Source organism: Zea mays, chromosome 7 (assembly GCF_902167145.1).
Source record: "Zea mays cultivar B73 chromosome 7, Zm-B73-REFERENCE-NAM-5.0, whole genome shotgun sequence".
Lineage (NCBI taxonomy): Eukaryota > Viridiplantae > Streptophyta > Magnoliopsida > Poales > Poaceae > Zea > Zea mays.
Genome location: NC_050102.1, coordinates 172662603 through 172690325, shown reverse-complemented (window position 1 = coordinate 172690325; position 27723 = coordinate 172662603). Strand labels below are relative to the sequence as shown.

General features: G+C 42.8%; 3 protein-coding genes, 1 long non-coding RNA gene and 1 other non-coding gene across 5 annotated transcripts; 4 read left to right on the top strand and 1 right to left on the bottom strand.

Annotated features, from left to right (window-relative positions):
* Positions 1 to 2827: 2827 nt before the first annotated feature.
* LOC100384734 (proline-rich family protein) lies at positions 2828 to 4066 on the top strand. The gene has a single exon (NM_001177201.2). The coding sequence runs from the start codon at positions 2878 to 2880 to the stop codon at positions 3772 to 3774; it is 897 nt and encodes a 298-aa protein (NP_001170672.1). The 5' UTR covers positions 2828 to 2877; the 3' UTR covers positions 3775 to 4066.
* Positions 4067 to 7737: 3671 nt separating this feature from the next.
* On the top strand, positions 7738 to 8614 carry LOC103634380 (protein PELPK1). The gene is made up of 2 exons (XM_008655916.4): positions 7738 to 8175; positions 8264 to 8614. Exons 1-2 carry the CDS (start codon positions 7989 to 7991, stop codon positions 8458 to 8460), a joined length of 384 nt encoding a protein of 127 aa, XP_008654138.2. The 5' UTR covers positions 7738 to 7988; the 3' UTR covers positions 8461 to 8614.
* Positions 8615 to 9935: 1321 nt separating this feature from the next.
* Positions 9936 to 20599, bottom strand: LOC103633395 (uncharacterized). Its single transcript, XR_002748867.1, has 11 exons — positions 20425 to 20599; positions 20258 to 20347; positions 19842 to 19965; positions 19167 to 19237; positions 18972 to 19075; positions 18445 to 18894; positions 11058 to 11161; positions 10901 to 10969; positions 10770 to 10808; positions 10651 to 10702; positions 9936 to 10045 (listed from the first exon to the last, which is right to left on the bottom strand). It is a non-coding gene; the product is annotated as an uncharacterized lncRNA (long non-coding RNA).
* Positions 10310 to 10416, top strand: LOC111589853 (small nucleolar RNA snoR103). The gene has a single exon (XR_004851684.1). It is a non-coding gene; the product is annotated as a small nucleolar RNA snoR103 (small nucleolar RNA).
* A 4266-nt stretch (positions 20600 to 24865) lies between the features above and the next one.
* LOC100194091 (uncharacterized) lies at positions 24866 to 26042 on the top strand. Its single transcript, NM_001139145.2, has one exon. The coding sequence runs from the start codon at positions 24937 to 24939 to the stop codon at positions 25813 to 25815; it is 879 nt and encodes a 292-aa protein (NP_001132617.1). The 5' UTR covers positions 24866 to 24936; the 3' UTR covers positions 25816 to 26042.
* The last annotated feature ends 1681 nt before the right edge of the window (positions 26043 to 27723 follow it).

Here is a 27723-nt window from a genome sequence, read left to right as displayed (position 1 = left end):
TATAGCTCTGCTCACAAGGGTTATAAGTGTTTTGATCAGTCTACAGGGAGAGTCTACATCTCTAGAGATGTGGTGTTTGATGAGCAGATCTTCCCCTTTGCTAGAAAATCATCAGAATCCACAAAATATCCCCAAACATCACACCATCCTATCATGCTACCTGTTCTGTCCAAAAACATTCAGTACACTGAAAACTCTCTTATGCAGGGCCTGTTTGGACCAGTAGCTGATAATGCTAATGTTGGGGTTAGGCACTCTGTTCCTAATGCTACTAATGATGTTTCCCATGATAGCAATCCTTTGGCAGGTGGCATTCTTAATCAATCTGAAGAAGAGGGGCAAGAATCAGAGTCTGAAGCACATTCAGGCTCACTGCAGCAAGAAACTCCAGAACCTGAGCAGATTCAGGGTGAAGTTGAGAGAAATCAACAAGAGCAAGAGGTTCAGCATCACATGAGAACAAGATTAAAAGACAACATTGTCAAAATCAAGAAACTCACTGATGGTACAGTCAGGTATGCTCAGCAAGGCAGAGGATTTGTGGTCACTGAAGAAAATCCGACAACAACTGCATTGATTGCCTCAGTCCAGAATTCAGTCAGTGAACCATATGATCTGCAGCAAGCACTAAAGGATCCAGGCTGGAAGCAAGCTATGGATGAAGAATATTCAGCATTGCAAAGAAATCAGACATGGGAACTGGTTCCTCCAAGAGCAGGAGTCAATCTGATTGACAGCAAATGGGTGTTTAAGGTTAAAAGAAAAGCTGATAGTTCAGTGGAAAGACTGAAGGCCAGATTAGTGGCAAAAGGCTTCAAACAGAGGTATGGCATTGACTACTTTGACACTTTTTGTCCAGTTGTTAAGCCGACCACCATTAGAATTATTCTATCATTAGCTGTCAGTCAGGGATGGAGTATGAGACAGATTGACATCCAAAATGCTTTTCTCCATGGACTCCTTGAAGAAGAAGTCTATATGAGGCAGCCCCCAGGGTATATTGATCCAAACAAGCCAAATTATATCTGCAAGTTGAAGAAGGCACTTTATGGGTTGAAACAGGCCCCAAGAGCCTGGCACTCAAGGCTGACCAGGAAGCTACAAGAATTGGGTTTTCAGGCTTCAGTAGCAGATGCTTCACTATTTGTGTTCAAGCAGAATGGATTGTCAATTTATATGCTTATATATGTGGATGACATAATCATAGTCAGCTCAAATGATTCAGCCACAGATAAGCTCATCAAGAATCTAGCAGATGATTTTGCTGTGAAGGATCTAGGAAATCTTGAGTACTTCCTAGGAATTGAAGTGAAGAAAACAAGAGAAGGAATTCTGTTGTCTCAAAAAGGTTATGCACTTGATCTCCTGAAGAAGGCAAATATGGAGAAATGCAAAGCAATTTCAACCCCAATGTCTGCAACTGACAAACTGTCCAAGAATCAAGGAACAACACTGAATGAGAAAGAGCATTTCAGATATAGGAGTACAGTTGGTGGACTCCAATACCTGACACTCACTCGACCTGACTTATCATTTGCAGTCAACAAGGTGAGTCAATACCTACAAAGTCCAACTGATGTGCATTGGACAGCTGTCAAAAGAATACTTCGATTTGTGAAAGGAACAATAGACTATGGACTAAAAATTCAGAAGACACCTTCAGTCATGTTGTCAAGCTTCTCTGATGCAGACTGGGCTGGCTGCCCAGATGACAGGAAATCAACTAGTGGTTTTGCCATCTTCTTGGGTGATAATCTAGTGGCATGGAGCTCAAGGAAGCAAGCCACTGTGTCCAGGTCGAGCACCGAGGCTGAGTACAAGGCAATAGCCAATGCAACAGCCGAGCTGATTTGGATCCAAGCACTACTGAAGGAGTTGGGAATTTATTTGCATAGGCCACCAAGGATGTGGTGTGATAACGTTGGAGCAACCTACCTGACTGCAAATCCCACCTTCAATGGCAGAACAAAACATGTCGAAGTTGATTTTCACTTTGTCAGAGAACAAGTTGCTAGGAAGGCAATGGAGGTCAGGATCATTTCCTCTAAAGATCAGTTAGCAGATGTCATGACTAAACCTCTGTCAAAGGCACCATTTGTCAAGAATTGCAGCAATCTCAACATAGGTACTCTGTTGTGATTGAGGGGGACTGATAGAAAATGTGTTTTCCACCCTGTGTACGTGGCTGGCTTAGGGCGTAAGGTTCGGCATGCACTGACTGTGTCTCGTTCTGTTAAGGACGTGGTCACTGTGACCGAGTATTCAGGCGTCACTAGTGCACGCTCCCCGCGATCTTATCACGATCTGTTGTACTCTGATGTAAACTTGATTGAGCTATAAATAGAACACGATCCCATCGAGGATCGGCGCGCCTTTTCATCAAACTTTTCAATCGCGACTTATGCAGCCCAGCGCCGTACGGCGGCGTCGTTTTCGTTTCCGGCGAGGGGCCCCGATCAGCTCAGCTCGGCACCGTACCCCCCTACTCGGGTGGGGCGGCCGCCACTGGCGTTGTCACGTCGATCGCGAAGCGGCGGCAGGCAAGCAACCCCGACGTACGCCCGCTATGGCGACCTCTCGCCCGATAGTACGTCTCTCGTGCAGCAGCCGGTGCCGATGCCGATCACGGAAGCGAAAATGGATCCGGAACGGGAAGCGAAAACGTCAAGGCTCTGGCCAGTGGCCATTTGGCCAACCAGGAGCGCTCGGGTGAGCCGCAAGACACCGCCACGGCCGGTACTATCAACAGCTCCGGCGAGCCTATAAATACCGCGGCTCGCCTCCCGTTCTCTGCACTGCTGCAGCGGCAGCCCATGCCCATCATCCAGCACGCACACACAGACACGTACAGAGCTGGTAGATAGGATAAAAGCAGTAATGGCTTCCACGACCACCACCATGTCCTCTCTTGCCATGGCCCTCGCGCTGCTGCTCTTGAGCGGTGGCATCGGCGGCGCCGCGCGGCAGCTACAGGAGCTCCCGAAGCCTGACCTGCCGCCGTTGCCCAAGCCTGAGGTACCACCAAGGCCGGACCTACCGCCGCTCCCCAAGCCCGAGGAGCAGCCACCGTTGCCCAAGCCGGAGCTGCCGGTGCCACCGCAGCCACTCCCCGTCCCGCCGCAGCCGTTGCCCAATCCCGAGCTGCCGGTGCCACCGGAGCCTCTCCCCGTCCCACCGCAGCCACTCCCCGTCCCGCCGCAGCCGTTGCCCAATCCCGAGCTGCCGGTGCCACCGGAGCCCCTCCCCGTCCCACCGCAGCCCCTGCCGAAGCCCGACGACATGCCGGTGCCACCCGAGCCCCTCCCCAAGCCCGAGCTCCCGGTCCCGCCGCAGCCCATGCCCAAGCCTGAGCTTCCCGTCCCACCGCAGCCCCTGCCGAAGCCCGACATGCCGGTGCCACCCGAGTCCCTCCCCAAGCCCGAGCTACCGGTCCCACCGCAGCCCCTGCCCAAGCCTGAGCTTCCCGTTCCACCAGAGCCCCTCCCAAAGCCTGAGCTGCCGGTGCCACCGGAGCCCCTCCTCAAGCCGGAGCTCCCCGTGCCACCGCAGCCCCTCCCCAAGCCGGAGCTCCCCGTTCCACCAGAGCTCCTCCCAAAGCCGGAGCTCCCGGTGCCACCGGAGCCCCTCCCCAAGCCCGAGCTCCCCGTTCCACCGGAGCCCCTCCCAAAGCCGGAGCTGCCACCCCCGGTGCTGCCTGGCGAGCTTCCACCGAAGCCAGAGTTAGTCCCGCTCCCGCCGAAGGCTGAAATAATGCCGCCGCTGCCGAAGCCATGATCGATGAGCTACGACGACTTCACGGGCGCACATATATATATATCGATCGACACTGCGCGCGCTCCACGATCCAAATATTTACGATTTGTCTACTTTCCATTCGATTTTTTGCTGATTCATCTGCGTGTTTGGTTTGGATTGGACGAGGGTGTGCATAGCTAGGTAGCGCATCTTATCAGAATTGCAGCGTGGAGTGTATATTGCCATGCCATCTGATTCGTGACCGCGATCTGTCTATGTACTCTTGCTGAGATCCATATGTATATACCTAATAAATGGATTCGTTTGTATATCTACTTACTTAACGACTTACGTGATTACGCTCAGTATTTATTGCACTTTTCAGTTCAACCTGTGGTCGTTTCTTTATATCGTCAAATTAACCAACTGCTCACGATTGTTATAGCCTGGGCAAGGATTGAGTATATGCTTCTTCTTTTTTCAAAAAAAAACTCCCTCCATTCTTTTTTATTTATCACAGTTTAGTGCAAAAATAAACAGCAAACGATAAATATTTTTGAGAACAAAGGTAATACGTCTAATCATGTGATGGTTTGGAGTCTTTCCCATGTCCCTGCAAGGAAATTATTTTTAAAAATTATTAGTAAAATCATGGTTATATATATGTGTGTGGTCGATAGAGTGACAACCATGACAAACATATTGATGCGAGACAACCTAAATATCTCATGAGCATGTTCCACTACTAAACCCTTTATCAGCCATCACAAATAGCCATACAACAACTCCATAATATACAACTCACTTTCATCATATAATCCTTCGTCAGTTGTGTATGTCATGTAAGAGCATGTAATTTTTTTGGGAGGAGCGCTAATTAGGGCATCTCAAAACATGTTATTGGCAACCTCAAACACCTTTTCCTCATTAGAAATAAACTGTTCGGGTTTTCACAATAGCAACAAACGACTCATAACTGGTAACTACAGAATCATCTTAGCATGACATCTCTTATAACGTAAAACACCCACCTAAATAAGGTAAAGTCTAATAAAAGCTCATGAAATAGGATCACTACCATCAATTTGCACCCCCTCCTTTTTTTTCTTCCGTGGCTAGAGTTTGTATATATATGTTTTACAATAGTTTAAGCATATATAGCTGTGATCAGCTCTAGAACTAGAAGATCCACTTTGGCCCGGATTGTTTATTTTCATTTTAAGGAATTAAAATCTTACTAATGGAACAATCTATTTTTTAGAATGTGACATTCCACCACTTTTCAAAGTTATCATATAAGCTTATCTCAGATTCATGGAGTGAGAGATAGAAATTGATTCTATAGATTTAGGGCTAGTTTGGGAACTACATTTTCCCATGGGATTTCTATTTTTTCATGAGAAAATGAACTAATTTCCCTTAGAAAAATGAAAATCACTTGGGAAAATGTGGTTCCCAAACTAGTCTTTATATGTTATTTTTTCGATGTACGACTTATATCACACTCTTCTAATTGCTTCTCTATAACATAAATGTAGTATATAACTATCTATCTTATATGGTTTATGATAATATACAAATATATTACATATATAAATATATGAACTTAATTAGTTTTGTCTAAATTATAATATTAAAATAAAATTCCATTATAACGAAACAAACGGGGCCTTTGTGTATTTGCATATGATTATCTCGCTCACGTAATAATATCGGCATTCACGTGTATATATGCAGCTATATCGTCGCGGCTATCTTACGTAACAAGAGTAGTAATTGATCCTGTCACGTACGTATCGTTATAGTAGGTTACATATAATGCAATAGTCACGCATATGTTTCCATGCATAATATGTCCTGTGTTAGGCGGGGCACTATATATACGAGTAAATTAAGCATGAAACTCTCACATGTATAACTATAATAATGACAGCAGAGGTCCATAAACATTTTTGTTAAAATTGCCACGGATAAATACATGAAAATTGCTAAAAGAAAGAAAACTCAAGCAATCTATATACTATACTTAAAGCAACAGTTTCAACGGTCGTCATGCGTCATTTTTTTATACAAATAACTCCTCACATCTATTTTAAATTAATTTTTTACAAATAACTCCTCACATCTATTTTAAATTAAATCGAGATGGAAGAAGAGCGAGAGACACTGGGTGAAGCTATCTAACCAGTAGAACATTATGCTCAGATGTATTTAATATTGAATATAAATTGTATATATGTATATACTTTTTTGTAAAATAAAAAATATAATCGTGTCGGGGCGGGCCAGTACTGACCGAGGCTACAGCCCAAGTACGACACGACGTTCTTGACTCTTGCAAACATTAGTTCGTTTCTGAGACCACATTGGCGTAATGGACTCAATGGTGTTTGAGGTTGCTGAATTGAATGAACCAAAAATGATTTGTCATACTAACAGTAAAATAAAAGATTATTTGTTGGTTTTAAATGTTAGTAATTGCTATAAAGTAACATAATTTATATGGAGCTCATCCAGTTTTTATTGATGCCTGACTTTACCAACCACTCCATATTTTGTATAAGTTTGAGTTCATGTGACTTATTTTATAAACTTAAGCTCACAAACTTTCTCTTATTTGGTCTCTGCATGGTGGAATTATATCATTTTATAATTTATGTTCGTTCAGTCAGTCGTTGTGAACTCTTTTCTAAATGCTCACTTCATTGGTCATGTTGTACGAAGACATATTGGATGGAGTAAACAATAACATCAGTTAGCCAAATAAAACAAAATTATACGGAGAGCGGAGATAACCAATAAAAAATCTTGAATTTTTTTAGTGGATAGTTTATATGGGTATTGTTGTAAGCCGTCGCAATGCACGGGCAACCGACTAGTAATATATATATAGCGCGGTTCAAGGCTGTGTGCAACGTACAACTACGACTCCAAATTTCCAAGATTATGACGTACGTGCCCGAAGCCTGATGCCAGGCATATATATATATACCAACCACAAGCATGCAAGAAATTAACCGAAGCAAGCGTGTCCATAGACGTGTGCTATCATTTTCGGCTGGATATGATCCTGCATCCGAACGGCTGCAATATGATGCCGAGACGATGATGCATATCTGGCATGTCCCACACGTCTGTCCTTCCATTTCCGACGTGTCATCGTCGGTGTTCCTGAGCATTAAAAAGACGAACGAGCCCACACGTCTGTACTGGCCGTATACTTTACTGACCTAAAACCCTGACGATTCTGAACGCCGCGCTACACGAAAGCGCGCTCCATCACCGACCTGAACAATCGGTCACCTAGCTTGCTAGCTTAGAGAGCTCTTGTAGGAAACGATCGAGACCATCCAACGAAAACGACCACAACCTACTACTACCGGGGCCGTACCACACGCAGCAGCTAGCTGAGCTACCGCTAATATAATAGCGATCCGTTTTAATGGCCACATGTATGTATGTTCTGCAACTGCAAGGACGACGACTCTAGCCATCGATGGAGGTGTGTACAGTGTACTTATTAGCCATCTGATCCATCTTACAGCTAACATCTTTTTCCCCTGGTTTATGTACTTACTGACGTACGTTTTCAACTCTATATATATAGTATTCAAATTTTTTGCTGTAGGCACAACGTGGTTGTAATTCTAGATTTTTAGTTGATAGCATATGCATGGTTCGTGCGGCTGTCCTATATATGGGCCGCGTGCATGGGGGCTTTGGAAATTAAGGACGAACAAGTTATATATATTTTCACGAGTCGCTATGGATGAATGGGAGAATCCTGTTACTGAAGGTAACACATATCAATGCTAGCTCCAGGACTGGAGTACTCTTTGCCCCCGAGGGAAAAATCTCTGGAACCCAATGCAAGTTCAAACTGGAGAGAGGCTAAAGTTTTTTTGCTACAAGATTCCACAGGCTGCCTGGCTAGCTAGCCCAGGTGAGCAGTGAATATTATATTGGGAGGGGTATCTCTACCCCTGGAAATCCGTATGGAGATCACAGGACTGAAGAAGTTTAACAACAGCGGAGATGCAGATGACCTACCCCCAGCTGACAGATGCTGGTCACATTAGCTTAAACATCGCACGACGATAAATACCACGCTTCTCCCACTCCATCCACACATCACACAACGATCTAGCTCGATCTACTGAGACTCGACACGATCACACGAGGCGCACAGGCAAACAACACTACAACAGGTGTCATCCATTGCTCTGCCAAGAGCCCAAGAGCACCATAAATCCATGATGCTTTCCCTTGTCCTCCTCATGGCGCTGCTGCTCTCGTGCAGCAGCATTAGCGGAGCGGCGCGGCTGCTGGAGGAGGTGGCGCCCAAGGAGGAGTACCCGCACCCTGCCACGCTGGAGCTGCCCAAGCCCGAGCTGCCGCCGCACCCCACGGTGCCGGAGCTGCCCAAGCCTCAGCCCTCAGGTACCTGAGCACTTGCCGGAGTTCCCCAAGCCGGAGCTGCCTCCTCCTCACCCAGATGCCGTGCCTGAACTGCCCATGCCTGAGGTAGAGCACCCCGCCGTTCCAGAGCTGCCAAAGCCCGACGTGCCGGCGCACCCTGCCGTGCCGGAGCTACCGAAGCCTGAGCTGCCTCCTCACCCCACGGTGCCAGAGCTGCCCTACCCGGAAGTTCCGGAGGTGCCAAAGCATGAGCTCCCACCGAAGCCGGCCGAGAACCACTACCCAGTGCCAGAGACTAAGCCATGAGCCCATATCGGACTGGATGCATCGTCGATTCGTCGCCGCTGCCCCAGTAATAAGCACGTTCTGTACTTCTGTGTATGATGGTGTAATTATTCGGGCCCATTAGTTTGTCCTTTGGTGATGACGTGATGTACGAACAGGGCCGGTTCAGGTTTCATGGACCCGGAGCGAAACAAAAAATTAGGATCCTCAAAAAATTTTGACTGATAAAAGTCTATAATATATATACTTTCTTCTAAGTACAAAAGCAAATTTTTGAATGATAAAAAACTATAATATATCAAAACAACTTCAAATCTTTGTACATATTATTTTAAAAATTTCTTTTAATGTTTCTTGATGCGAAGTAATTGATAATAATGTTGCTATCAACCTGGTCTAATAATTTTTTCTCAATGTATAATGTAGCCAATCCGTTGAAGCGATCTTGAGACATTGTTGACCTTAGTAGTTCTTCAACAATTTTAACTTTAAAAAGCTTCTCTAAGCCGATGCCACGATCACAAGCACAGTAAATAATATCCAATAAGCGATTGAAATATTTGGATACAAATCCATTTGCCAAACATACTCAAAAAATCTCCATAAAAGACATTGGTATTTCAGGCAAACTTAACTTCAAAACCTTCAACTCAGATAGTAGATCATTTAACTCAACGTCAAAACTGTCCTGCGAAGAGAGACAAGTGGAACAACCGTACTAGACACAACACCTAAGATTATATATACATGTATATTACTTGGGGCCCTTCCAAAATCAGAGGCCCGGTGCGGCGGCTCTACTTGCCCCCCTCCAGGACCGGCCCTGTGTACGAAAATACTGGCCTTTATGTATTATATATGTGCAGACTGCAGAGTATATATTTATGAAATTTCTTTTTGAGAGAGTGTTGCAAACTAGTAAAGTCCTTATACGCCTTACAGCTAGCACTTGCACATGAATAACGAAGGTTAATTTATTTGAGGTGAGCAAAACCGAAAGTACTTCTCCTGTTCTAAATTATAATTAATATTTTGAATTTTATATACGCTGCATTATAATACTCTTAAATAAAAGCTGAGAATTTTGGTTGGTACTTACTAGCTAGCAACATACGGGAAAACTTGAAACGATTGAAAAAGTCTCAAATTGTATATATCTATTTCTGTTGGTATTTATTACCCATTTTTTCACTATTAATATAAACATATATACAGGCAAGATCTATATCTCACCAGACTATGTTACAGAATATGTATATAGAGATGTTGAAATGATTGTTGTACGAGGCAAGACACCTGCATACATGGCAGACAATAATCATGTCGTAATTAGGGGCAACAAAATCAGGATGCATGTTGCTCCTTTCCTAGTGTACAGAATCATGACGCATGGTCCCTTTATTTGCTAGTGTTAGTGTATACTAGATCAATAGGCGCGCGTTGCGCGCCCTATGGTAGTGCGTTGAAACTACGAAGAAATGAAAAACATAAATATCACAACACTCTTTCTCTTTTGCAATTATAGCCTTCAAATAGTAAATATGTACCTCTATACGCTCTTAACTTAATCGTCTCATTCTTGGTAGGTTTCATGAGTTGCTTCTTTCTGTAAATGTGGACAAAGAATAGGGTTGATGGAATTTAGTTGATTATTAAATGATTTGTAAGTGCTCATAATGGGACCACTTTCACTTGCAAGAGATTAGTAAGAACCTAGCAGGATACATTTCTTTATTCTTGATTTACATTTTTAACTTGCAAATATGCTGGTGGCCTTACTACTGATACAGTCATATATTTACAGAAACATAATTTGACGAGTAAAATATTTTATTTTATATGGTTTCTACAATGCCCTAATCTTGGTAGGCCGCATAAGTTGCGACCTGCTGTAAATATGGGCAAACATTGAAATTGAAGAGATTTAGGTGAGCGCTATGTGAGTCATAGGTGCTCATAAAGGACCATCACACATTTAGGGTCGCTAGAAGCATGGTGCATGGATACAATACAATATGTTCAGGTGCATAGACAATGTTGCATAATAATGACTTGCGATCCTTTAATATTTTTATCCACAAATTTCAATGCATAATACTTGGTGCTCAGCATGATTTGCATTCAATCTAAAAGTGCACAGATAACAAATTGATGGAATTTATGTGTACTATTCATAGTACCACTATGCAGAAACAGAAATGGAAGTCTTACATGAGTGAAAAGAGCTTCAGGAGCCTACTTTAATAACTCTTCCATCTGGAAGCTGATCACAAAAACTAAGCTTACAGTAAGAAAAGGAACAGGGAAGAAATGCAAGCAGGACAACTTACAGTGTAACTTTTCACATGGATTGTGGTCTCAAGTCCTAGCTGGTATTCTCGTTTGTAATCATAACAATATATAATTTAACTATCATGACCACATAGATAGAAACAATAATAAGAAAAATAAAGCAACTTACCTTATATAGAACAGTTTCTCTTTTATTTCTCTGACAGTCTCAAAATCAGCAGATTTATTCATGGCATACCTTTTAAAGTGGGAGAATTGATTGAATTAGAAAAATAATGTACCAGCAACTGCAGAAGACAACATCTTCAGAGCAAGATAGGTATTACCCTTTCCTTGAGAGTAGGTCAACAAGATAAGATGTTATATGCCTTCCAGCTACATTCATGCTCTATGTCAGATGTGGATAAGAGTATCCATCAACTACAGGCACCTAAACACATGGAAAAAGATGATAGTACAAATTTAAATTCTAAAGTGAAATAAATTAGTTAAACTTAAAAGCTTCACATCAAAGTATTTGTTAAACGAGACACTTGTAGCACAGGGATAAAAAAGATTGCTCACTTGTCCAGACTTAATATCCTAAATGGAAACAGGTTTTGTGACATGAGTGAAGTCGCATGGTTGTAGATTTTTTAAAGCAAATAATGTAAAAAACATCAAAAAGGCACACTAAAAATAGAAAAGAGTATGAGATGCAGAGGATTCAAACATTGTTTTAAAACCAGATAATACACAATGGTCAATTAGATAGGGCATGGACCCCAACAAGACGATCAGCCTCCTCTCCCAAGGTTCGTGGCGCTGTCCTCTCCCCAGTCCCCCCATTCCCACGAATTTGTGCATGTTTAGCTGTTCATTGTAGCATGTGTTGCTGCATCTACCTGATTCAAACATTGTTTTAAAACCAGATAATATGCAATGGTCTAATTTATAAATAAATAATTGCAAGCGTTTATGTCAAGTTGTACAGAAGAAAAGTTTAAATTCCGGTGTTATGTCAAGCAAGTAGTATATGCTAAGATAATACAAGTCCTCAGGTTTGTTCATTGGTATAACCGTTTTATCTCAAGCGAAAACCTTTTCATTTTGAAGGTTGTAATTGTAAACAAGCAGTTCCAAAATCATAGTAAGTAGAGATTAAATGCATCTTTTTCACTTAGGCTTGGGCATTTCAGCATCAGTTAGGTGGATCGATTATTATGTAAGGAAGACGAACACAAACTATTCAAATGCAATAAACACTCATTGAAGACCTTGAAAATCTAATAAAAAGATTCTACAAAATTTGTGAATGCAAACTTATAATGCCCAAAATCTGTATAAGAAAAAAATAATAAAAAAATAAATACATGAAAGAATGAAATAGTAAAATCAGACATCTCAACTATTACTTGAGCAATGAATGTTGGGGACTAAATTTTGAAAACCAAGAACTATATTAGAAAAGAAGTAATAGAAAAGTTTTCTATTCGATCAGGTAATGATTATATCATTAAATGATGCAACTTAAGTATTTAGTTACATGAATAGTTAATTATGAAGTAACCTTTACTTCTTGTCCCATATTCAAAATATTTTTTTAAGAGAAAGAAATAAGAAAAGGGAAAGGAAGGAATAAGAAATAGGAAAAGAAAAGAAAAAGATAAAAGGAAAAACTGATCGTGGGCCGCGCACCCCGCTTCTGGCCCAGTTGAACATGCACTCCGCGCGGCCCAGTCTCCCTTCGCCTGCCCGCGCGCCTAAGATTACTGTCGCCGCCAACGGGGGCCCACACCCCAGTGCCTCACATCGAATCCCTGAGCCGTATGTTGTGCTGGGCGTGGCGCGTCGACTGGGGGCCCCACCCGTCAGCCAGTACCCCCTTCTTCTCCACCACGCGAGCTCCGCGGCGCACTGTGCGCAGAGTCCGCGGCAAATCCGCGATGCGAGGCCCTCGTCGCGCGGACTCCGCATGCAAATGTTCTCCGATTCCTTCGGCGCTCGTGGATCAGCCGCAGCACGCTTCCGCGCAACAGCTTCCGCGCCCTGACCCCGCGTACAGCGCTGGCGGCGTACCTGCCCCGCCGAGATCTTCGCGCGGGCTAGTTGACCGTGAACCCCGCGGAACCCACCTACCTGCACGACCTTGGGAAATAAATGGCGGACACTCGTCTCCGCCCTTCCCCTCTGTTAACCCAACATTTCATGACCAGAGCGAGGGGAGAGTAAAGGGATTGCCGCCGTGGGCTGATTTCCTATCCGCGCTAGCGCTGGTGCTTCAATTGTGGCCGGGTAGAATCGCCAGAGCGCATGGAAGGCACGGCGACCATCAATTCGTGAAGTACGACGTCAATGCTGGGGCAATTCCTCGCCGGACTTGAAAATCCACCGCCTGGCCGCTTCCCTCCGACGACTTAGTACCCTGGCACGACCAACCTAGGTAAGAAGCATACTGTTGTGTCCGTCTCCGTCTTTCCTACACGTAGCTCGCTTCTGGTGCGAAGGGGGGACTCCTGGGGCCGACCATGCGGGCTGCCGGCGATGGCACCACCGCGCTTGCTGCCAGCGCCGCCGCGCCTCGGCTCGGGGGATGCAGGGAATGTCGGTGGCCGCACATCAGAAGATAGACGCTTGAGATTAGGTCCTATCGTTCCGGTTCGAGTCTTTTGATCCAATTCGTTGATCGAACCGTGGACGACTCAGATTCGGCCCTATGAACTTGTTGGCTTGGTTGATTCTTGATCATCGGATCGGGATCCGGTGGTCAGGAAGACGGGGTCAGTTTCTGTATTAGGGTTTTTATCTCGACCGTAGATCAGTGATCCAACAGCCAGGATATAACCGTACCCCTTCGCTTGGCAAAATCTCAAAGGAGTCCCTAGGCTTACTGATAACCAACCCGCCATCCTTGTTCAACTGTTACATGAGCCTATGGAATCTTGCGAGTTAGACCCTGTACTTCCGTTTATTTAGAGCGTAGACCAGACACTTATTAAAACCGAGGAATTCGTTTGGAAAATGATTTTTAATGTTAAAATAATTCTAGGAACTCATTTAATTCATAGAAAATTCATTCTAGCCCCAAATTAATCCATTCCAATTCCTATAATTTTGTAATATTATTGTTTATCACGTAATACCACTGTCTTGACATGAATGTCACAATAAAATTTATCTCCTAATCAATCTCATATCAACCTTTAGAAATTCATAACTCCTCCGTTATAACTCCGATTTGATCCGTTCCAGTTGTGTTAGTCTCGTATAAATATTTACTACAAAATAATAGCATTTATTATACCATGCCCCATTCTTTTATAATTAGATATCTGTTTAACTTATGTTGGTTAGTCTCGATTCATTATAATCTACTAGAATATAATCTATGGTCAATCTATAACTTATATTTAAGTTGAGATAATTATTTATAATATAATCTATCATATAATTTATATTAACCCATTTATAATTTAGTTTAATATTTTAATCACACAGATTTCCTATATAATCATAACCCTTTAATGGTAACTCCGATCTTAGTGGTTCGTGAACCCGCGATCTCGTAGCGACGCGTAGATTATTATTATTCAGTTTGTACTTATGTTTGGTGTAATGTTAATTTTTTTTCTATACACTGTTTGTTTGTATTGCTACGACTAGCGTGAGGTCACGAGTCACCTGAAGATCATCCTGGTACCTGGAATCTCAAGTCCCAGGCAAGTTGTGCCCTTGTCCACTTTGTACCCAATAATGTTCTTTATAATCATTTACCATGCATAGGTTTAATTTTGATGGGACCCAATAGGTCACCCTAGTTTGTTTATCCTGAATACCTTGTTTACCCCTGAATCACTTGGGTAGTTCTGCTACTGCTTTATATGGTTTTGGGTTAATATTTCATTATATCTATGATCCAATTATGTTGTTATTTTATTTATGTTCATGACAAGATCATTAATGTTAATTGGAACATAGAGCTTAACTTGAGAACCACGTGCCACCACAAGGGTTTAATGGGACGCCCTTGGCTGATTAATGAGGAAAGCTAGTGGAGGACTACCTTACCCGAAAGGGGCAAGGGCAGTAGGAGAGTGGTCAGTGTAGGGAGGCCCTCGGGAGGATTTTGCTGCGATGGCGGTCCTGCAAGGGATTCCTGCATTGGAGCTTCCTATAAACTGTAGCGGGTTTTCTGAAGCTAGTGGAACTTTGTAAAGGCCTCGTAGTGTTACCCTGCCTCGCCTCCTCGGTAGAGGTGTATGGGAAGTCGCGATCCCTTGGCAGATGGGTAACATGACTTGTGGGTAAAGGGTACCACCTCTGCAGAGTGTAAAACTGGTATACTAGCCGAGCTCACGGTCATGAGCAGCTCAGGACTCTCTGATGATTAAATTATGGAACTTAAATTCAATTTGTCATATGCATTGCATTGCAGGTGATGTTGTTACTTTGTTCTTCTACTTAATTGGGTTGGTATTTACTTATACTTAGTAGCTGCTAATAAAATTTTGACCAACTTTAAAAGCAATGCTCAGCTCTAACCATCCTCTTTGGTAAGCCTTACACTTCACGTGAGCTCCCACCTTTGGCGAGTTCATGCACATTATTCCCCACAACTTGTTGAGCGATGAACGTATGTGAGCTCACTCTTGCTGTCTCACACCCCCCCACAGGTCAAGAGCAGGTACCGCAGGATGAGGCGCATGGAGGATGATGTGATGTGTTCGTGAGAGGTCTAGGCCGTCGTCTCCCAGTCAACTTTGGGTTGCTGGATCGTTTCCTCATATGATGTAATTATTTAATTATTTTTGTATAGAACTCCTGTTATATAGTAAAGATGTGACATTCGATCCTGTGCCATGATTCATCATATGTGTGAGACTTGGTCCCATCACACCTGGTGATTATGTTCGCGCCCGGGTCTTGGTGCCCCGAAATCCGGGTGTGACAGAAGTGGTATCAGAGGAATGTTGACTGTAGGACGAAACCTAGATTGAACTGGACAACCCATGCTTACTTACCTTTGCTACTCTGATTCTTTCTAAACTTCTCTTAATATTTCTCATCTATTTCCGCTTTACTCTGATTATTCTTACCTTTTCTTTTCTAAAGACAAATGTGGATTTCACACTTTGAAATCCTGTGCCTAAAGTGACTTTTAGGAATATGAGACCTACTCTTAGGAATAAAAACAAAATTATTTTTTAGGTACCTATGTGCTTGAATGTTTGTTCTTATGATACTTGTCTGATTTGGATCTTTGATTAAGTATGATGGGTTGTGGAGTGTTGTCCACAATTTTATCTGCATATACACCTAGACATAAGGGAAAATATTTATAAAATAGACAACACATTCCCCATTAAAAACATATCTAGTTTAATAGATTCATCTTAACTTAAAAGATTCTCTCTTATCTTAATAGATGCATCTTATCTTGAAAGATTTGTCTTACCCTAATCACTTTACTTAACTCATCCTAATGAAACAATCGGGACCTAATCCCAAAATAATGAGATCTTAACTAGTTTAATCTATTCATACCAACCTAATCTAGATTCTATCTAATCTACTATGATCTAATCTAGAGTAAGTTACTTAATGCTGGTACAAAGGATAAAGCCATACTCCAAATCCACTTAAGCTTAAATTGGTGACCTAAATCAACTTGGCCATACCCAACAACTTGACCTACATACACAGATCTATCTTAGCCTATTGTCCCAAACCCGGATGGAGACACCAAAGAGCAGGACTGGAAAAAAGACAATATCAACCTCGTCAAGGAAGGAGAGAAGTCAAACTCGATCTTCAGATGCATTACCACCCAACAAGGAGTTCTTTCTCACCCTAAACTTTCTTACACCAGGATATTATTGCCCTAACCAACCCATCTTTTGTCCTACATAATAAAATGACTATACATGTGGATGCCCATGTTTTCCTAATCACTCACTAAAAAAAATAGAGGCTTTTGATTTTTGAAATAATTAGAAACTGAAAGCTAAACTGCAAACCACTCTTCTGATATCCCTTTTCTTACAAATCTCGAGGACGAGATTTCTGTTAAGGGGGTAGGATTTATAATGCCCAAAATCTGTATAAGAAAAAAATAATAAAAAAATAAATACATGAAAGAATGAAATAGTAAAATCAGACATCTCAACTATTACTTGAGCAATGAATGTTGGGGACTAAATTTTGAAAACCAAGAACTATATTAGAAAAGAAGTAATAGAAAAGTTTTCTATTCGATCAGGTAATGATTATATCATTAAATGATGCAACTTAAGTATTTAGTTACATGAATAGTTAATTATGAAGTAACCTTTACTTCTTGTCCCATATTCAAAATATTTTTTTTAAGAGAAAGAAATAAGAAAAGGGAAAGGAAGGAATAAGAAATAGGAAAAGAAAAGAAAAAGATAAAAGGAAAAACTGATCGTGGGCCGCGCACCCCGCTTCTGGCCCAGTTGAACATGCACTCCGCGCGGCCCAGTCTCCCTTCGCCTGCCCGCGCGCCTAAGATTACTGTCGCCGCCAACGGGGGCCCACACCCCAGTGCCTCACATCGAATCCCTGAGCCGTATGTTGTGCTGGGCGTGGCGCGTCGATTGGGGGCCCCACCCGTCAGCCAGTACCCCCTTCTTCTCCACCACGCGAGCTCCGCGACGCACTGTGCGCAGAGTCCGCGACAAATCCGCGATGCGAGGCCCTCGTCGCGCGGACTCCGCATGCAAATGTTCTCCGATTCCTTCGGCGCTCGTGGATCAGCCGCAGCACGCTTCCGCGCAACAGCTTCCGCGCCCTGACCCCGTGCCCTGCCGTCGTCTCCCAGTCAACTTTGTGTTGCTGGATCGTTTCCTCATATGATGTAATTATTTAATTATTTTTGTATAGAACTCCTGTTATATAGTAAAGATGTGACATTCGATCCTGTGCCATGATTCATCATATGTGTGAGACTTGGTCCCAGCACACCTGGTGATTATGTTCGCGCCCGGGTCTTGGTGCCCCGAAATCCGGGTGTGACAAAACTTTATAAAAAAACAAACCTCTTGTCCGATATAATATCAGTACACAATGATTCTGAATTCACTGTCCTGATGTAGTCTCGGTTCTTTTTTCTGAAACAGAACCCAATCTGTTCAGCTATGCGCTGCACTAAATCCACCCGATTTGCAAGAGCAATCAACATAAATAGCAAATCAACATGACAGAGCATAGGATGACATCACTCATCAGACAATTGGATTCTGATGGCTGCACACAGCCTGCTACGACACTCTACTTAGAGCGGAACTATCCACTTTTAAGTTCTGTGTTTCCTTATCTATTCCATGATAAAATAACTTACATATCATATTCACAGTAGTCTAGGTCAATTTTCATGCATGAGTTTTCAACACTCGAGTTTGAGGGACTAATGAGAATTGTGGAACCACGTCTGATAAAGAACCATGTCCGACAATGTTCTTCCTATCAAACATAAGACAAGAAAATTTATTCTCGTGCTAGATGGTGCAAAATTAAAGTTCGCCATGATGAACAACACAATAACATTTCTTCAATAAAGGAAAGTGGCAGAAAAAAGGGTCAGGTCCTCTTAGCAACTAAACATGAGAATCCAATCAATGAAACTTTTTGAGCTAATAGACAAAACAAATATATCTGGAGATGCCTAAACATTAAAGGTAACATGAAATACCAGAAAGAGAAACTTAAAGAGCTAACCAAATTTATGAAATTGAGAGGTATCTGGTGAACGGTTTGAGGATGACATTTGTTGGCTTTCCCTTTGCTCCCACCGATATGACTGGTAAGAAAAATAATTGATCACTCATATTCTTGAAGTTTATTTCGAACATTAAGAGATTAATCATAAGCATTGGTCTCTAAACTTCATACAGTGCAGATCCATTCTCAAGAAGAGCAATGTAGTAAAAAGGCATATAGTTATAAATGGCTAAAAGCAGACTGCATGAACCATATGTTGTAATTTAAACGGCGTTGGCTAATATATTCCAAGGAATAGGGCATTTTTGCCTGCATACTCTTGTTAGATCCAAGTAACACGAAGATATAAAAATTCACTTGTCCATTTAGTCTCTTCTCTACTTCAGTTCCCATCATGCCCTCAGGTATAGGAGCCTGATCTTTGTTGCCTGGTACAAAACTGGTATCCTGTAAAGGCATTGGAAGGTAGCATTAAGTTTCAGAAAAAATAAACTTGAGGGAGACCATATTCAGAATATTAATACCTCGCAAACTAAATAGTCACCAACATCTGGAGCATATGATAGATCCAATAACCCATTTTCATAGTATAGTTCAAACACTTTCCTCAGTAGATTCTCATCAAACTCTTTGCAAGAAAAAGAAAAATATGTCTAGTACCGAAGAAGTACAAAATATATAATTAAAATACATAAATTTCATAACACACATTTACCAACCTGAAAACCCCACCACGAACATTGCAAGCAACATTCCTTGCAACACATAGACCAGGAACAACATTGGCCATCTAAAATTTATAGAAAACACATATCATTCTTTAATGGGTATAGAAAACACGTCAGCCGAAACAGAACAGTGAACATGCATACAAATATCTTCATAAATAACAATATTAGTGGATGGCCCACTTCTAGGAACCAGCAAATTGCTGGGCATTCTTGGATGTGTCACCTATCATCCATTTACCTCAAGCTAAGATAATTACCCAGAGGTCATGAATATACTGTGAATCTTCTAAATCTAGAGCTAGCAATAGACATCAACCATGAAACAAGGATATACAATATCCAATTTATCAAACAGAGATAAAAGTAAAAAGATTAAGAAAAAATAGGAAAGATTCCAATATGTCAGAACAGAACAAACTAATCACACCTCAAAGCAGCCAAACTGAATGAAACAAAATTAGTTCCCTGTTCCAAGGTTGAACAACAAGAACTCACAACCAACCAGATATAACAGTGAATATCTGAAGTACCACACGAGCCTACAAAGTATGCTGAGGCTATACCTACATTTGACCAAGCATTTTATCCTACTGCATTTTCCTAGTGACAACATGGTAATCATTCTCTGAACCTAAAATGTGAAGGGAAGAGAAGCATCAATACTCTCAGTTCAGATGGTGTCTTCCTCTTCATCCTCGGAACAACCGGTCCAAACAAAGAGTCACCATTCAGAGCAGGCTCGACAGCACCTTGTGCCATTATAGCATCCAATAAATAGTGCAAGACCCTAGCATGGAGATTAGTGTGGTCGTGAAGACTCAGAGACCAGGGCAGCAAGTACAAAGCCCATCTAGTTTAATATACCAAGTTAAGATATCTTTAAATATAATAGCATTATTTAAAAAGCATAAATATTTATAATATTAAATACATAGCATTATATTAAATGGCTAAAAGCAGACTGCATGAACCATATGTTGTAATTTAAACAGCGTTGGCTAATATATTCCAAGGAATAGAGCATTATTTGCCTGCATACTCTTGTTAGATCCAAGTAACACGAAGATATAAAAATCCACCTGTCCATTTAGTCTCTTCTCTACTTCAGTTCCCATCATGCACTCAGGTATAGGAGCCTGATCTTTGTTGCCTGGTACAAAACTTGTATCCTGTAAAGGAATTGGAAGGTAGCATTAAGTTTCAGAAAAAATAAACTTGAGGGAGACCATATTCAGAATATTAATACCTCGCAGACTAAATAGTCACCAACATCTGGAGCATATGATAGATCCAATAACCCATTTTCATAGTATAGTTCAAACACTTTCCTCAGTATATTCTCATCAAACTCTTTGCAAGAAAAAGAAAAATAGGCCTAGTACCGAAGAAGTACAAAATATATAATTAAAATACATAAATTTCATAACACACATTTACCAACCTGAAAACCCCACCACGAACATTGCAAGCAACATTCCTTGCAACACATAGACTAGGAACAACATTGGCCATCTAAAATTTATAGAAAACACATATCATTCTTTAATGGGTATAGAAAACATGTCAGCCGAAACAGAACAGTGAACATGCATAAAAATATCTTCATAAATAACAATATTAGTGGATGGTCCACTTCTAGGAACCAGCAAATTGCTGGGCATTCTTGGATGTGTCACCTATCATCCATTTACCTCAAGCTAAGATAATTACCCAGAGGTCATGAATATATTGTGAATCTTCTAAATCTAGAGCTAGCAATAGACATCAACCATGAAACAAGGATATACAATATCCAATTTCTTAAACAGAGACAAAAGTAAAAAGATTAAGAAAAAATAGGAAAGATTCCAATATGTCAGAACATAACAAACTAATCACACCTCAAAGCAGCCAAACTGAATGAAACAAAATTAGTTCCCTGTTCCAAGGTTGAACAGCAAGAACTCACAACCAACCAGATATACAGTGAATATCTGAAGTACCACACGAGCCTACAAAGTATGCTGAGGCTATACCTACATTTGACCAAGCATTTTATCCTACTGCATTTTCCTAGTGACAACATGGTAATCATTCTCTGAACCTAAAATGTGAAGGGAAGAGAAGCATCAATACTCTCAGTTCAGATGGTGTCTTCCTCTTCATCCTCGGAACAACCGGTCCAATCAAAGAGTCACCATTCAGAGCAGGCTCGATAGCACCTTGTGCCATTATAGCATCCAATAAATAGTGCAAGACCCTAGCATGGAGATTAGTGTGGTCGTGAAGACTCAGAGACCAGGGCAGCAAGTACAAACCCATCTAGTTTAATATACCAAGTTAAGATATCTTTAAATATAATAGCATCATTTAAAAAGCATAAATATTTATAATATTAAATACATACCATTATATTTGTTATTAGATATATTTTAAACTTTAATATTTACTTTTAGCATCATAAACTTAACGACTGCATGTGTGTGTGCACGTGTTATTGTGTGCCCTGTGTGGGAGACAGTGTCATCATCCATGCATGTGTGTTGTCTGCAACTCTGCATGTGTGTGTCATTGTGCACCATGGGTGCGCGTGGTGCATGTGTGTGTGTGAGAGAGAGCATCTCACGTGTCCAGATTTCCACTTTGCGGTTGTAGGAAGAAATAATTTGAAGTAGTTCTTTCCAGTTCTCTTCTTATGTTTGACTAAATTGTAGTGATAGCTAAGATGGCAGGAACATTAAAGAAAAAGCATTGCAAAAATGCCAGAATATCATGAAGATGACAGGAATAGACTAAGAAAGTAGCAAACCTTTCAATGACATTTTCAAGGTTTGTAAGATGGTACTTATTTCTTAACCTACAAGAAAAAGATGCAAAATTAAAAATTTGTTGAAGAAAATAAGATGATATATCACACTGTAATATAAAGAACAATTACCAATCTTCATCCTTATGGAGATCAAAGTATGCTTTCTTCTGAGTTGTGATGTATTCTGACTTGTACTCCTCATATCTATAAATAAATAGGATGAACTAAAACATCAAATTGCATTTTACATTAGCCATAGAAAAAGTGTACCACACACAGCAGAAATGCGCATTGCACACTGCCTTTCTTAAAAACAAATATTTGCAACTCAGAAGGCAGTATTCAACATTAGACATATAATTTGCATTCATAGTAGAGGCATTGAGCTTAAGATCATCGCTCCCACATGGTTCAGAGGGACCATAACAAATATTATGATGCCTCAAAAAATTTGAATCAAATAATAGGCTTGGCACACCCAGGACGATCACATCAGCTCATCAAGATAGCGAAAATGCATCATGTTTCCATAAATCCCGGATGCAAACACAACAACGCTGCTGCGCATAAAACATGGACTACCAAATCCATCGATCTCCAAATCCAATATCACGATCCCCTGGTAGATGGCACAGAATCTAACTGCAGCCCGCGTCGGGCGAAGGGAGGCGCGGCGGCCGGAGCGACGGCAAGAGGTGGCGGTACCCGGACGGCGCGGCGATAGAGGCCAGGTCTAGCGGGTCCGGGGCGCGCAGCACCGACGGCTACCCCACAAGATGCGGCGAGAGGCGGTGGCGCACGGTGGGGTTGGCGGAGGTGCCTGGGTCGCCCATCGCGGCGCTACCCTCTGGAAGGCCCGGAGCAGGAACTGCCGGAATGTCGACGGCGAGTGTGAGGGGGAAGCGGGACTGGAGGCAGGCAGAGGCGGCATGGGAGTGAGAGGCTGGAGGGAGCGGACTCAAGAAAGCTCAACGGGATTCAATGAAAAGTTCGGGTCCGTGAAGGGGCTGTGCACCTGTGCCTTTTTTTTGCTTCCACGCGGCAGCACCGCATAAGACAGAAATCCGATCCGCCGATTGCGTAGAGGCCAGCATTCCCGTGTATCTTTTAACTAGAAGTAATGACTTTCTATATTAACACCCCTCAATCTAGACCTAGTACGTGCAACTGTGCAACAAATCTAATCTTTTTAGAGTGTCTCGAAAATGAGTAAAAGGTGTCATAAGTAGTGCCTTTGTTATAACGTCCGCAATGCGCAATCTGATCTTTTTGTGGATATGATGCAAGCTAATTATGGAGTAGCAACACGTTTTTAGGAGAAGTGGTGGACTGGTGGTCGACCTCCACATGCTTGGATCTATGATGAAAAACTAGTTTGGCACACAAATACATGCTACACCAATGCAGTCGCATAAGGTAGTAGCACATGGTTGAGAAATTCTAAGTGGATGCACTAACCAATTCAACCAAAAGCTTAGGCCATGTTCTGTTCTTTTAGTCACTGGACTAAATTTTAGTGACTAGAGTTTAGTCGCTAAAGTACCCCGTTTGTTTCTAGTGACTAAACTGGGCTAAAGAGCATTAATTGTTATGAATAATGACTGTTTTACCCCTATTAATTAATAGATGTTTGCTATAAGAAGAAAGTGGAGAGGGCAAATAAGGTAAAAATACTACTTTAATCCCTTTTAGTCGCCCCCTTGGTGACTAAAGGACTAAAGTTTAGTCACTCACTTTAGTCAATATGTTTGCTTCTTTAGGGACTAAAAGTGACTAAACTTTAGTCACTAAACTTTAGTCACCCAAACCAAACGGGGCCTTAATCTATTAAAAAGAAATGAACAATTCAATTATATTATATTCAAACAATAGAAAGTAACAAGCATGGAGATTTCATGTCAAATGCATAGCTCCAACTAAGGTTCCATTTCGTTCCTAAAGTTTTGGAATAGTTATTTTAGTTCTAAAACATTTTCATTAGGCTTGGTTTTATCCTAATTAATACTATTAAAGTAACCTTCATAGTTCATGGATAAACTCGATCCTAAAATACGAAGTTTGAGGATTGGACTTATAACTTTAATAGTTTTAGGATGAAACGAAATTCAAAAGTAATTAAACTTTGGAGGCTGAAACTACTGTTTTAAAAGTTCAAGGATGGAATTGAGATTTAGACGATAGTTAAGGGACTAAAATGATGATTTTGCCCTTTTTTAACAACACATATGTCAAGCGCACTTTTAGGTGCAGCACAAAAAGAAAAAACTTGAGTGCGAGAAACAAAGAACCATATCAAGCGATTGGTGACTAGACAAAATTTCAAAACATCGCTACGATGAGTATTGTACGTTTCACAATATGAACAGGCAAGTGGTCATGCAAAGATAAGAACTTTTGAATATTAGACGTCACCGCGTCGTCAGCCTAGCTCATATTCATCCACATATAAAAAGTAGCAGATGGTGCTTTGAATAAATTTATGGAGTGTTAGGGTCGTTTTCAACAGGATCGCTTAAGTATTTTATTTAGAGCATAGATGTATTCATGTTGGTCTCTTTCTTAGTCGGTTCTTGGCATGCAGGACTGCAAGTCCACACCTTTGCGCAATCCGGTAGCCAAACACAACTGCTGATGGATGAGATACGTGGCACACGTGTAGGTACAGCATGCATTATCGCCGCTGCATCGACCAACCAGATCACTCAGGTCGTCTCAGTATTCCCAACTAATTAACCAAACCATACACACAAGTCCAGATCAAGAAAGCATCGCCAAGGACGAAAAGGTAAACAACCACATCGATGCAGATGACCTACTACCAGCTCTGAGCCTCTGAGACGACGAGAGCTCAAGCCTTCGCTGAAGGCTATAAATCGTAGGCTTCTGTACGTTCCTAGCCATCTCAGCTCGATCTTCAAGAAAGAAGAAGCAAATAGAGCACACAGTCGAGTGTAAACCATCCAACCAATCATGGCTTCGAGTTCCAGGAGCACCGTGTTTTCACTTCTCCTCCTGGTGGCGCTGCTGCTCAGCTGCAGCGGCATGAGCAGCGCGGCGCGGTTGCTGGAAGAGGCGCCGCCCAAGGAGGAGCACCCACATCCTGCCGTGCCGGAGCTGCCAGAACCTGAGCTGCCGCCGCACCCTACCGACGTCGTGCCGCCTGAGCTGCCCAAACCCGAGTTGCCACCGCACCCGGCCGTTGTCCCCGAGCTGCCGAAGCCTGAGGTGCCTCATCCGGTGCCGGAGCAGCCGAAGCCCGAGCTGACACCGCACCCGGCGGCCGTGCCAGAGCTCCCGAAACCGGAGGTGCCGCACCCGACAGCCGTCCCTGAGCTCCCGAAACCAGAGGTGCCGCACCCAGTGCCGGAGCTGCCCAAGCCCGAGGTGCCACCGCACCCGACAGCCGTCCCTGAGCTCCCGAAACCTGAGGTGCCGTACCCAGTGCCGGAGCTGCCCAAGCCCGAGCTGACACCGCACCCGGCGGCCGTGCCCGAGCTGCCGAAGTCTGAGGTGCCGCACCCAGTGCCGGAGCTGCCCAAGCCCGAGGTGCCACCGCAGCCGACAGCCGTCCCGGAGCTCCCGAAACCTGAGGTGCCGCACCCAGTGCCGGAGCTGCCCAAGCCCGAACTGCCTCCTCACCCGGCCGTCCCAGAGCTTCCAAAGCCTGAGGTGCCTCACCAAGTCGCGCCAGAGCTGCCAAAGCCTGAACTCCCTCCTCACCCGACCGTGCCAAAGCTGCCGCACCCAGAGGTTCCGGAGGTGCCAAACCACGAGCTGCCGCCTCTACCGAAAGCTGAGCTGCCACCGAAGCCGGAGGGCCACTACCCGGAGCCGGAGGCGAAACCATGAGCGGACGTACAGTCCGAGACTCGGTTATCTGCACATTTTCCCTCATGCACACGTACGTGTCTGTTGTATAGTAGCTATATATGATTTGTGATGTTGTGTTCTTCCGTACGAGTCATAGAGCTTACATGTGATATAAGCTAGTAGTACCTATCAATTTGGATCCATATGTTATATGTATATCTGAATGAATAAAGAATTCTAGTTGTTATATTTAAACTGTTGGGAGTTATTCGTGTGTGCATAATATATATGTTTATGATCTTTCTTATTGTTGTTTTTTTAGTAAATACTCATTTGCATTTTTCTTGTTACGACGAATCATAGTTCTGATAATTATGATTTTGTTATCTCTAGCTAGCACCTACCATAGAGCATTTCTTTGCAACAGGTCAGACCATATACCCATGACTATTATATCCCACCTATAAATAAAGCTTATATTTTTAGAATAAAACCTTATAGTGTTCAATGTATAAAAAAAATAAAATAACATGTATAAGTGACCAGAATCCATTATAGTATGGTCTCTCTGTACGGCCTTCCTCCGATGTGCTCTAATGGCGACAAATGAATAACTATTCCGATTACATCTCAACCATTCACATGTGATGGGTTAATTTTGAATAAATTATATGGTTAAATCGGTATAATTACGTGTATAAGTATAGAATTTATATAGAAAGAAGGATCGTTACCTACAAACCTATTATGAGGTTGTTGGATGACCTCATGAAATGGCATAAGATGTTTTGGATACGGCGGGAACTGAATAGGCATGTGGAATGGCTCCACAATAGTATGGGTTGCCAACGTCAATTCTAGGCTATGCCCAAAATTCCGAAATTGCCACGCCCCCCAGTTTACACATAATGTCACTTCGTATAATGTATATGTAGATCCTTGTTGGAGCAGGTGGTCGAATCGTTGGACATTTTCGTGGTACGAAATTGCTTATATTTTTTTATCCCTAGTCATTTTAAAATACAGTTCGTATGAGTAAAAGAGTGCTATTTGATGGCTACTGAATATTTTGGTTTGAATGTTTGATGAAGTGATTTACAGTTATGTCATGTAGAATGAAATGTTGTCTATCATCACGTCTAGGGAACTTAACAACTATTCTCGCTATGATACTCTTTAATTTTGGCAAGCCAATTGTCGGGTACCGTAATTAGGGGTACCCCCAATGCTCCTTAATCCGGCTGGAAAATATCTTCAGAACAAACCATACCCGGCTGATAAAGCGCGGTTTAAGTCAGGGCCACGTCTACCAAGGGACGCGACCTCATCTGAGCCTAGCCTCGGGCGGGAACAGTAGTCCCAGACGGATTCATGCCTCGCCCGAGGGTCCCCTCAGTCAGCAGACGCACCCTCGACTCGCCCGAAGCCCAGCTCGGGCAGACTTTATCGTGCAGCGACCTTGGCCAAATCGCCTTACAAGCCGACCGTATCGCATGCACATTTAATGCGGGGATCACCTGACACCTTATCCTGACACGCGTGCCTCAGTCGGCAAGGTCGAAGTGACCGCAGTCACTTTGCCCCTTTACTGACCAATCTGACAGGAAAACAGCGCTGTTCGCCCCGCTCCGGCTACTGTGCCAACCACCAGGGTAAAACTGACTCACGATCTCCCACGAGTTCGGCCTCGGGCGCAGCGGGGAGCTCCGCCTCGCCCGACCTCAGGCCTCGGCCTCAGCCTCGGCCTCGAGAGAAGGTCTCCACCTCGCCCGACCCCAGGCCTCGGCCTTAGCCTCGGCCTCGGGAGAAGGTCTCCGCCTCGCCCGACCCTAGGCCTCGACCTCAGCCTCGGCCTCGGGAGAAGTCTCCGCCTCGCCCGACCTGGGCTCAGACCGACTACGCTATAGGGGATACATCATTACCCTACTCCTAGCTAGCAGCCTCAGG